This window comes from Mytilus californianus, unplaced genomic scaffold, assembly GCF_021869535.1.
Source record: "Mytilus californianus isolate M0D057914Y unplaced genomic scaffold, xbMytCali1.0.p SCAF_15, whole genome shotgun sequence".
In the NCBI taxonomy this organism is placed as follows: domain Eukaryota; kingdom Metazoa; phylum Mollusca; class Bivalvia; order Mytilida; family Mytilidae; genus Mytilus; species Mytilus californianus.
Window position 1 is genome coordinate 6137072 of NW_026262637.1, and position 12215 is coordinate 6149286.

At 31.8% G+C, this 12215-nt stretch overlaps 1 protein-coding gene across 6 annotated transcripts in view; it reads right to left on the bottom strand.

Annotated features, from left to right (window-relative positions):
- The window catches only part of LOC127725274 (CD2-associated protein-like), a 43540-nt gene extending 32763 nt beyond the window's left edge, over positions 1 to 10777 (bottom strand). For all 6 annotated transcript variants that reach the window (XM_052232147.1, XM_052232146.1, XM_052232145.1 and 3 more), the window contains exons 1-7: positions 10697 to 10777; positions 7595 to 7752; positions 7244 to 7385; positions 5306 to 5415; positions 4286 to 4400; positions 1990 to 2129; positions 1027 to 1087 (exon numbers count right to left, since the gene is read on the bottom strand). In XM_052232147.1, the coding sequence (XP_052088107.1) occupies positions 1027 to 1087; positions 1990 to 2129; positions 4286 to 4400; positions 5306 to 5415; positions 7244 to 7385; positions 7595 to 7752; positions 10697 to 10700 (730 nt within the window). In that variant the 5' untranslated portion in view covers positions 10701 to 10777. The remainder of the gene's footprint in view (positions 1 to 1026; positions 1088 to 1989; positions 2130 to 4285; positions 4401 to 5305; positions 5416 to 7243; positions 7386 to 7594; positions 7753 to 10696) is intronic.
- Between the last annotated feature and the right edge of the window lie 1438 nt (positions 10778 to 12215).

Genomic DNA, 12215 nt, shown 5'->3' on the forward strand with positions numbered 1-12215 from the left:
AAACTGTATGAAAAAAACTGCCAGAAATATCAGAGAAAAGACTTGGTGATCTCTGATCTGTATACAGGGGTGTGGCTTGCTCTGCTGGGGGTTGGTCTGTCAAAGTAAACAAATATTTATCTATGGTTAATGACAAACACCTTGATATAATGTATATAGTTACTAAGATTGCAAGCAAACTCAAGCAAATAAGGCCAAAACATATAGTTCTGTTTCCTGCCACACATTATAGACATTTTTGGTTAAACACTGTTAAAAGTCCACACATTTCAATTAAGCACAGTTCTGAACATTTCCCTATATAGTCTTTATAAAATATTTTCAATAATGAATTTTTTTTACCTACCTACCTACCCTATTGTTTTCTGCCAGGAGGCAGGATACAGGGGTATATTTTTTGGTTGTATACATAAATTAAAGCTATTATATAATAACTTGGAAGAAACTCTATATATATATATATATATATATACCAAAAGTTTTAATTAAACACTATGGCTAAGTAAGAGTTTTTTTTGTCTATTATAAAATCAAAATGTTAAAATATACAAAACAACCATCACTATAGTTAGCTGAGTAGATAATTTAACACAGGAATAACACAATTTTGCCCTTTTTACACTTCAAACATAACATAACAGAGAAAAAAAAAAGTGGTAAGAAATGATATTTCCAGAATGAGAAGAAAGGATCACCCTTTCATGGCCCAGCTTAGACCAAATTTTCCAATAACAACCATAATTTTACTTAAGTTTTCCTTTTGATTATGAGTTGCTTCATTACAGAAACTTTCAAATATACAAATTAATTCAAGTCCAATATTTATCAAATACAGGTCTATACCAGTTCTGGATCATTTAGAAAACGAAATTTGCCTGCATTCTGTTATTTCAGAAAAGCTTTTATTTAAAATGTTTCTTATCTTAACTAAGAACCAATTCCAGACTCCTCATCAATTCTATTAGTACTTTTTCATCACTCCTATAGATCAAAATACAAATGTGTGTATAATTAAAATGTATTTACCGTGTTTTTCTTTCTTTGGCACACTTATTGGATGATGACTTGGTTCTTCTGGCTTCGTCTCCTACAATAACATAAACAATGACATTATTTTCTACTAAAGCTTTCATCAACAACAAAAACTGAAGGTTTATTGACTGTGTTATTGTTCTTGCCTCCAAGCAGAACATTGTGCTAGACATGCATGAAATATTTGCCACTGGAAGTTAAACTAATCAATCCAAACAGAACATTAACATTGTGTTTAACAGCAATAACGATATTATGTTCAACCAAAGTATTGTCTAAGCAGGCCTATTAAATGAAAAGTGCAATGGTTTGTGTTATCCTGCTTATTCCACATATTCCTAATGTAAGTAATATGTTTAATGTTGCTTGGGGTTATCAACAGCTGTTATTCAAAATTTTTCCACTTCGGAAAACTTCTGTGTTCTTCCTTTGCATGGTTAATAAATAAAAATTCTTAAAATTATTTGTCAAAATACTAAATTTAGTAACAGTTGCAGCCATACATAATAGTGAATTGTAAATTGATGACATCAAAAATGACTCCATATCTTTGTACCTGTAATGTGTTTGTTTTGAGTGGAAAGATTTAAGCAATAGAACCTTGACTGTCATACAAGAGAGTTTGGTGTTAAAACCCGGATCGGTGACAGTTTAAATTTATTGCCGTATTTATTTTCGACTTGAGCCAGTTTAGAGCTTGACAAACTGCACAGGCACCTGTCTGTTGCTGAAGGTCGTATGTTGACCTTTAGATGTTGGTAAGTTTTGTGTTGACGGTTGTGTCTCATTGATGTACATGTATAATCCACACCTCTTTTTTGTATATACATGTAAGTAGGCCATTTCTAAACACTTGTTCTTCGGTCACTGGTTCTCATTGGCAATTAATCATACCACATCTCCTTATTTTTATATATCTATATAATATCCCTGCTATTTGGGGGCAAGCAGTTTTACCTGTTCTGGTGGTGGTATTTTAGATCTTGTTGCTGACCTCAGTTTGATAGGTCCTCCATCAAATATATTACCCAAACCAACACCACCTACAATTTTCTTTGTCTTTGGTTCTGCTTGTGGTGGGTCTTTTGGCTTTTCCTCTGAAAATTAAAATGAATGTTTCTGGATAACCCCATTCTTCTTTGTCATTTAAATTTAAATAAGTTTGTAGTTTTTAATATTTAAAGTTCCAGCTTATGCTTATAACAAAGAGCATATGATAAGAATTTAACTAGAAAATTAAAAAAAAAAAAAAAAAAAGACCAACTAAAAAGGCTAAACATTTTTGGTTGTGTGTTACTAGTAAAATACCCATCATGAAAATGGGTGGTAAATGTTGGTTTATTATTATCAGGTTTATTTAATAGAAACATAATCAAATTAAATACAAAAGGCAAAACAAGAGTATGTAAATAGGACACAATGCTCTGCTCAAACTATCACATTTCTATATTTATGGGTAACAAGAGTGCACACGCTGAAATACCTTGCCTGTTTTAATTATCATTGAATTCATGTTAAAAGTATGTTATATGAAGGTTTTACTACAAGTATCACATTAACTATGAAAATGAGGCCATGGTCAGATGAACCATGCCAGACAGATATGTACACCTTACAATCATTCCATACACCAAATATAGTGGTCCTATCGCCAATAGTACCTGAGAAACAGATCAAAACAAAAAATCTTAACATTGACCAATGAACCATGACATGAGGTCAAGGTCATATGAACCCCATCAGACAGACATGTACACCTTACAATCATTCCATACACCAAAAATAGTTGACCTATTGCTTATAGTATCTGATAAGCTGACAAAATTACATAAACTAATCATTGACCAATGAACAATAAAAATGAGGCCAAGGTCATATGGGCCCTGCCAGACAGACATGCACATCTTACAATTGTTCCATACACTAAATATAATTGACTTATTACTTATAATATCTGAGAAATAGACCAAACCACAAAAAACTAAACATTGTCCAATGAACCATGAAAATGGGGTCAAGGTCAGATGAAACTGCCAGACGGACATGAACACCTAATAATTATTCCATATACCAAATAAAGCAGCCCTATTGCTTATAGTATCTGAGAAATAGACCAAACCACAAAAACTAAACATTGTCCAATGAACCATGAAATTGAGGTCAAGGTCATATAAAACCTGCCAGTCTGACATGTACACCTTACAGTCATTCCATACACCAAATATAGTTGTCCTATTGCTTATAGTATCTGAGATACTGACTTGACCACATAACTTTAACCTTGATCACTGATCCATGGAATGAGGTTGAGGTCAGGTGAACCCTACCTGACAGACATGTAGGCATTGCAAGAAACCCATATACTAAATATAGTTATCCTTTACTTATAATAAGTGAGTATTTCACTTAACAAAAAAACGTTTTTTGTTTTTTCAAACGGTCACCATGGTCACTGAACCATGAAAATGTGGTCAAGGACAATGGACATATGACCGTCAGAATCTTCGTAACATAAGGTATATGCACACAAGGTATGAAGCATCCAGGTCTCCTACCTTCTGAAATATAAAGCTTTATACAAATAGATTACACAGTCGCCGGATTGTAATACCTATGTCTCACATACTGTGACTTTCGTTGCAGGCGAGACAAAAACCCTAATTTGGCACATATATTAAACAACCCACTTCATAATGAACATGTGTACTAAGTTTCATGTTGATGTGACCACAAACTACTTTAACCAAAAATGTAACCTAATACTAGACCAACAGACTAACAGATGCACAGATCCAATAACATTATACCCTCTTCTATTGTATGGGGACATAAAAAGAACACATACCATATCTCCTTATTTCATATAAATAGGTTTACAATTTCAGAACAGGGAAAAACTTTCTCTAACCATATTGAACCTAAAAAAACTGTAACATGAATGATCAAATAAACATTCACTAGGTACCAATTCCAGAACCTGATTACTTAAAACACAAAAAGAAACTAGTTGTCTTAAAGATTTTCTGGTCAGTTTAGAAATTGGAACATCAAAGTTTAGGGAACCCCGTTTCAAATGACATTTACATATTAACATTCAACAAGATTCCCAATTTTATTCTTGGTTTTTGACATATTATTTTTCCAGAATTACCAAATTTTGTCTTTTTCTGGAAGTGTGTGAACCCTGTATATCAGTAGAAATTCTACCCCTTAACCAACAAGAAGTGTATAGTCCAAAGTTATTGCAATATACCTGGAATGTTTTCTGCTCTAGCTGTCGGTTCTATTTCTTCAATAACTTGTACAAAGTTGGATGGAAAAACACCAACTTTACCATGTAGTGAGCCTTCCCACCAGCCCTCTTCTTCCTGAAAAATAATTAAAGGTTACAGGTTAATGGATGGAAAAACACAACCTTTACCATGTAGTGAGCCTTTCCACACCAGCCCTCTTCTTCCTGTAAACTAATTAAAGGTTACAGGTTAATGGATGGAAAAACACAAACTTTACCATGTAGTGAGCCTTTCCACACCAGCCCTCTTCTTCCTGCAAACTAATAAAAGGTCAAGGATGGATTCTATTTTTGTTGGTAGTAGATGTGAGCCACTGCCTCACTTTGTACCAACTTTTTCTTTCACTCATTATATGGAAGTCTTTTCTTGGATAAAGAGACCTTTAAAGTCAGTATTGCCCAGAATGCCCAGAAAAACTTTGAATCAGTGAAATCTTTGTCATTTTCAGTATTTAAACAAGTAATGGGCTGTCAAATTGACAGCAAAATGGATTTTCTGTATTTTTAAGGCATTCATTGTTGAATATAACGGGACAGCTAGTACGAATGAAATTGATGTATTCTAATGTATGAAACTTTCAGTCTCGTGTGACCTGCCATGTTCTGTGCCTATTTACCAATCAATCAAGGATCATTTGTCCTTAAAGATACAACACCAAAGTTCACCACTTTAATTTCCTTCAGAAACCTGGTTAAAAAGTAAATGTTATTTATACAAATATTTTATAAAGTTTGATGGCTCAGTGATGAAAGAATTTTCCAAAAAGATAGAATGTAGCTGAAAATCAATCAGTTTTACCATCTAGTAAATCAGAAAAATTCTCCAACTTAAGCGAGGTTTACATCTTCGATTTATAATACAAACATTCTAAAAGTTTGAAGGTAATTAAGAGTTGATACATGTTAATGTTGAGGAAAGGTGACAAAGTCATTAGCCAAATATGGAAATTCTGATTAGCCTTTTGCTTTATAAATACAAACCTGTTTAAAAACATCAACAACATCATCTATGTCTAACTTTAATTCATCTTCGTTGTCAGGCTCATAAGAATATAAAACTTTGGCTCTTTTGATCACTGCTTGATGAGATTCTAAAAATAGATATTGTACAAATTTTTTGTTTGTTTGTGCTACATTTCATATATATCCAGATTTAGGTTATAAAGCATGGATATCATCAACTTGGATAAATCTCACCATAAGGTGGTACATAACACTATAGGGAGATACCTCTGTAAAAATCAGCTGAACGTTTTAATCATGTTCTATTGTTAAGGAAATACTAAGCTTCTCAATGATCAAAATCAGTGTTTGTCAAATTTTCCGACAGAGTGTGTGGTTCAAGTTTTTAAAAAATTTTATTTTTTTGTCAAAGGGTCAAAGTAAATATTTTGTCAAAATTTTATGAAAATTAAACGAACCAAATTAATTTTAGTCCAGGTGTTTGGTTCCACCATAAGGGCTATTCCAGAAAAAAATGTAAGGGGGGTTGGAAGGCACTTTATATTAATAATACATGGGTGATGGGTAACAGAGCAACTTTTCACACTGTAATGCACTATGATTCTCAATTACAATTGTATGGGTGGCTGGTGCTGAAACAAACTGCCTTCCAAATAAACACATCATAGATATCAGGAATAAAATTTGTATGGCAGTCAGTGATGCTCAAATCAAACAAGTTTAAAAGGCCAAATAAAGTATGAAGTTCATTAAGGACCCCAAATTCCGAAATGTTTTGCCAAATGCAGCTCAGGTAATCTATTCCTGGGGAAGAAAATCTTTAGTATTTCAAAAAAATTATAAGTTTAGTAAACAGTTACTAACACTCAATTTTATGTCATCTGAAACAAGAATTTTTTTTTTTTTTGGAAGGCCTTTACTGAATTCAAGTCAATTCAATATAGTGTGGACCTTATTTTTATACTTATTATTTCTAATATCAGGTATGTTTATAGTTACAAATGCTAATTATAAATGTTTTATTTACTGCTTTTGTGAAGACTGTTACCTTGTTGTTGGTGCCATGTTAGCTCCAAACATATGTAATAACAAGAGGCTTGAATTCTTTTACCAGTAAGTAAGTATATTTGAGGCAACATAGATCTTGTCAAGCAGTTCAGGTACTATTCATTGATGAAAACCATATGGTAAATTCTATATAGCTTGTCTATTTTTAGCTTACTTTTGTGTTTGTCTGTTGTTTCATTGGCATTTAAATTTTAACCAACAACTCCTTTTACCTATCAACTATTATTACTTTGAATGAATAGATCTATATACCTACATAGTAAAATGGTTGATAAAAAGATCACTAAGGTTATTTTGATACATATCTGGAATATTAACTGTTGTATATTGACCACCATGACTAAACAGTGATTTTGTATGCCACCTGAGCACCAAAGTTAACAAGTTTATGACTTTAAATAGTTGAATTAGGATTTACAACTATATTTGGTGTTCATTATGGCCATATAAACATTGACAACTATATTTGGTGTTCATTAAGGCCAAATAAACATTGACAACTATATTTGGTGTTCATTATGGCCAAATAAACATTGACAACTATATTTGGTGTTCGTTATGGCCAAATAAACATTGACAACTATATTTGGTGTTCAATATGGCCATATAAACATTGACAACTATATTTGGTGTTCATTATGGCCAAATAAACATTGACAACTATATTTGGTGTTCATTATGGCACACAATCATCATGTTTGGTAAACTGCCCTGAATGAAACTGATTTCAAAATACAGATAAAACATAGCTAAATTAAGCTGACTTTATAGTGTGATATATTGAAAGTATGTGAATTTTTTCTCTATTTATTATGATTTTATAGGCTGCTGTATGTTTGCTCGCAATTTTAACAGATTATTGCAACTGGATATGACCCAATTATCAACCTTTTTTCTTCTGTGAACCACCAACAGGTATGCCATCTTTGATCTTGCTGGCTAAATCTCTGACAGATGTTCTCTGCTGGGTCTTCAAATCTCTTTTGGGTTCTTCACGTTTCTCAACTGGTTTATCTTTCTTTTCAATTATCTAAAACAGAAGTGAAGACAACTTTGTCAAATCAGTTAATTCCATCTATCCTACATTGTACTTGTGTAGTATGAGATTAAACAACATAAATGATGTATAAGTTTTCAAAATAAATCTGGTTTTCTTCTACAGGAATATAAAAACTTATAAAAAATAGCTTACTATCTTAATGAATTTCTCAAACTTTCTGTCCTACATTTAAACATTACCTTTACAAAATTATCTGGGAACATCCCTTTCTTTCCATCAAGTTCTCCTTCCCACCATCCTCCATCTTCTGTTAATACATTTTTTATAATTTGACCGGCTTTAATGCTTAGTTCATCTGGTTGCTCTGCTTCATAGTCATACTCCACAATGCATTCCACTGTAAAACAACAAAGAGATAGTCATACTCCACAATGCATTCCACTGTAAAACAACAAAGAGATAGTCATACTCCACAATACATTCCACTGTAAAACAACAAAGAGATAGTCATACTCCACAATACAATCCACTGTAAAACAACAAAGAGATAGTCATACTCCACAATACATTCCACTGTAAAACAACAAAGAGATAGTCATACTCCACAATACATTCCACTGTAAAACAACAAAGAGATAGTCATACTCCACAATGCATTCCACTGTAAAACAACAAAGAGATAGTCATACTCCACAATACATTCCACTGTAAAACAACAAAGAGATAGTCATACTCCACAATGCATTCCACTGTAAAACAACAAAGAGATAGTCATACTCCACAATACATTCCACTGTAAAACAACAAAGAGATAGTCATACTCCACAATACAATCCACTGTAAAACAACAAAGAGATAGTCATACTCCACAATACATTCCACTGTAAAACAACAAAGAGATAGTCATACTCCACAATACATTCCACTGTAAAACAACAAAGAGATAGTCATACTCCACAATGCATTCCACTGTAAAACCACAATGCATTCCACTGTAAAACAACAAAGAGATAGTCATACTCCACAATACAATCAATTGTAAAACTACAAAGACATTATAAGGCTTCCAGAAATGTGCCATTGGACAAGGTCAACAATTATGCAATTGGAAAGCAAATATTAGCAACCCACAAGTCAAAGCATCCAGTTAAAAAAAATGTGTGATCCAATATTTTGCAGCCAAAGTCAAAGTAATGTTTAAATTATTGTGTTTGTCTGTGATACATTTTTTACACGCCTATATACAATGTAGCTATTTTTAAATATGCATGACTTGATAGATACAAACAGTAGAAAGTGTCAGGTCATAACATGTTTTTTTTCTTTTGCTTTTTTCGGTTTTTTTTTTTTTTTTACATACTACCACTGACAAATGACTGAGTTTCCTACTAATATTCACTTTTGTATTAGTTAATTATATTAATATTTATCATTTATCAAATATCTTTCTAAAGCAATGCCCTCTTAGTGTTTTATTCATACTATTTTTATTAATGAATGCCATAAACCCGAGCTATACATGTAATTAGAAATCAATTATAGCTAATGTGCTCCTATACACAGGACTGGAGAAAGATAAATAGAAAGAAGTCAGTGTGTTTCCTTTAGAGCATATGGATTTAATTTAAAGCTTAAACACTTGTGATATTAAAATGATTTACTCCAACAGAAATGTATGAAAAGGTTCAAATTGTTTCAAAATGATTTTTACAGGATAGTTGATATTTGCAAAAGGCAAATCTTTTAATCAGGACATAGAATTGAATTTCAAGCTTGTCTGGTTTAAACTTTTTTGGGTACAATTAACGAGAAAATTCTTAAATTGTTACTTTTTAATCAAATGCAATGTTTTGATAGCCGTCATTGGCACAGATAAGCAAATCCTAGGTTTTGACTTTTCAATTGTTTATCTTAATACCAGAAACAATACCTGTCAGAAATACAGGTGAAAAAGGGTCATTTTCTGAAATACTGAGTTATTTGAATATCCGGCGGGTGTTTAAAAAATCCTGTGTGAAAGGGGAAATTCACGGGTGTAACCCACAGAATACAGGTCAGTTGACAGATATGGGTATGATTTGAACAATATGAAAAAGAATTAAATAGAATATATATGGCCCTTTATTTAAGACAAACTGTTGTTTCAAATAAAGCCAAATCAAAGGCATTAATTCTTAATTCTTTTTTCATTCATTCTTACAAAAAGGCATTGAAATAAGCTCTTGAAAATTTGTCACGGAAAAGGATTCCTATAAATCCTCACATTTATTTTATTATCTTCAGCAAGGATGAAAAAGAGCTGAACAAATTCTAATTAAGTTAATTTTATGAAACCTATATTGCATTATGTAACTAGTCATGGCGTGCCTTCAAACATCTTAAATTATCTTGAAATGGTGGACTGTCAAATTTTACGTAGTTCGGTTTATAGATCTATTTATTCTTTTAGAAAGTGAAGAATCTTAGAAAATCTGTGTAACCATGGTAACCATTTGAAAAAAGATGAAGGTCATCATCATCCTAAATTGTATCACTACTTTTGGATATTTTAGGAAATATATTGCACCAACATGCAAGCACACAAAAGGTGAAAATTTTTATATATATGTAAAAATTTCTAGCAGTCAGTGAAGATTTCACGGCAAAATTGGGTCTGAAAGTTGAAAGGAAAATCTCCTCTCCTAGTCCAGCGGAAAAAAATTTGCTTTGGCGTTATAATGTCATACAAAGGTGTCACTGCAAAAAAAAATAAAAACAGCCTTTCAAGATGTCATAACTGTTTTGTCTAGTCTAACAGATGAAGCATTGCTGTTTGTCTGACTTTTGTTTTGATGAACTTCACTGACACTGTCTAGCATGTCTAGGAAGCCTAGATTGAAATGTAAAAAAAAAAAAAGAGAAAAAAATACAAGACTCGCGAAATTTTTCTATTGGGGCTTCAAATATAAAATGCCCACAATGTAAGATCATGTTGGTGATAGCAAGGAAATCCTAAAATTATATCAAATAAAGCCATTAAAGGAAATTAGCTGAAATTTCATTGTAAATATGGTCACAGAGAAAAAGGGGGGCACATAGACCAAGAACATGTGGTACTGTGCACAAAACATGTCAAATGTGAAAGATGAATTATTTTTCAAGACTGTAAACGCTTTCTATATGTTTTTTTTATCGTTTTATAGAGGGACATAAAATGCATGTCAGAACGGTGAATCAGACTGTCAACTTTGTTGACAAACAGATATACAAGAACATTTGGATATCTAAATGTGCGAAATTGATAATGCATATAAACAGTTGATAACAGAGGTATTGTAAACATGTAAAATTGCACTTTGTACCCATTTTAGTCACTGTTTAACGGTGATTCACGGCAAAACAAGTTGCATTACTCGTACTTCCCGTATTTCCAAAATGGCTACTGATCATGTGATCTGCGAAGTTAACCGGGAAGTTTAGTTCGCGCCAAATTCAAGAATCAAAAAGACATTTATGGGGACGATCATTTGATTTTCGCAAGGGGAACAAGAGAATTTTTGTAGAAGGAATTTTAATTTTGAATTTTCACCTGTTGCCAGTACGGCTTATATATTTCGCGCGAAAATTTATTTTCTTCTTCTGTGTAATAGCCTCCTTTTAAGTAGGAGCACCTCCGAATGGAGTATATATATACGCTTAATGCCTTATCAAATTTTTAATCACATTGTGAATATGTACAGCACATGCATATAAAAGAACAAAGTTTTGTTTTTTACATGGCATATATACAGGGACTTGGGTTTTATTTTTAAAACTATCTCAACTCATGTATATGTTAAAATCAATTATTATTGTTTTATATAAAGTCTAGAATAAAAGTAAACCAGTTATTGTTAAAAGATAATATTAAGTAAAGTATGATCAGATTTGATAAAAAACAGGAATATAATCCGCTATAATATATTAAGAGTAGCGATTTCATAGTAATGTAAAATACATAATGGATTTGGTGAATCTTACATTTATATAGAACTTATTGGAGTAAAATAATACTCTTTAAAATAATAAAAAATAAATAAATAATTTATTTATTACTTTTTAAATAAGGTGGTTTTGGATGTTATCTGTGAGGATTTTTGATCCCTTTCCTTTTTTCTAATAAGATTTTATATTCACTTTATTTAATCATTGCATTAATTATAAGATAATTTGGCATCAATAGTGAGTTTTAAATGAGATTAAAATAGCTTTTAGAATATATGTACTGAATTTTGGTTCTTTTCTTTATTTATTTTCTTTGTTTGCACATTATGTACATTATAGTTTATGCTTTATATACTTTATATTTCATATTTCAGACTCGGTGCCGGGCTATGTATTCTAATGTCTATATGTATTATATTAAGGCATTATATTCTGTTGACTGAAATATTCCTCATGTTGTCCTGAGCTATGAATACTGTTTGTTATGGAATTATTCATATACATATCCTTCTGTCTATTCTTATTCATTATTTTTTTCCAGAATTTTCAATCTGTCCATATGTAGTTGAAAAATCAAGTTTCTTGTTTTGTTCTCAATAATGTTCACTAATTTATTAGTCTAAGAGTTGTTGAGCACTTCTTTATATTTTGTACAGTCTACTATCAACTGAGAAATTGCTGTCTTGTTTTTAAAGACATTGTTCCACTTTTCTGCAGTAATCTCATAGGTGATGATTTCTCTTATTTCTGAGAAGTACTTTTCTCTTGTTGTACTTAGTATTGGACAGGTTGTTAGGAAATGTATCACATCCTCATTACCACTGCAACAAAGTTGACAAGTTGCTTCCACATTGTAATGTGTGAATTTGTATTTATCCGCTTGCAGTATATATATCC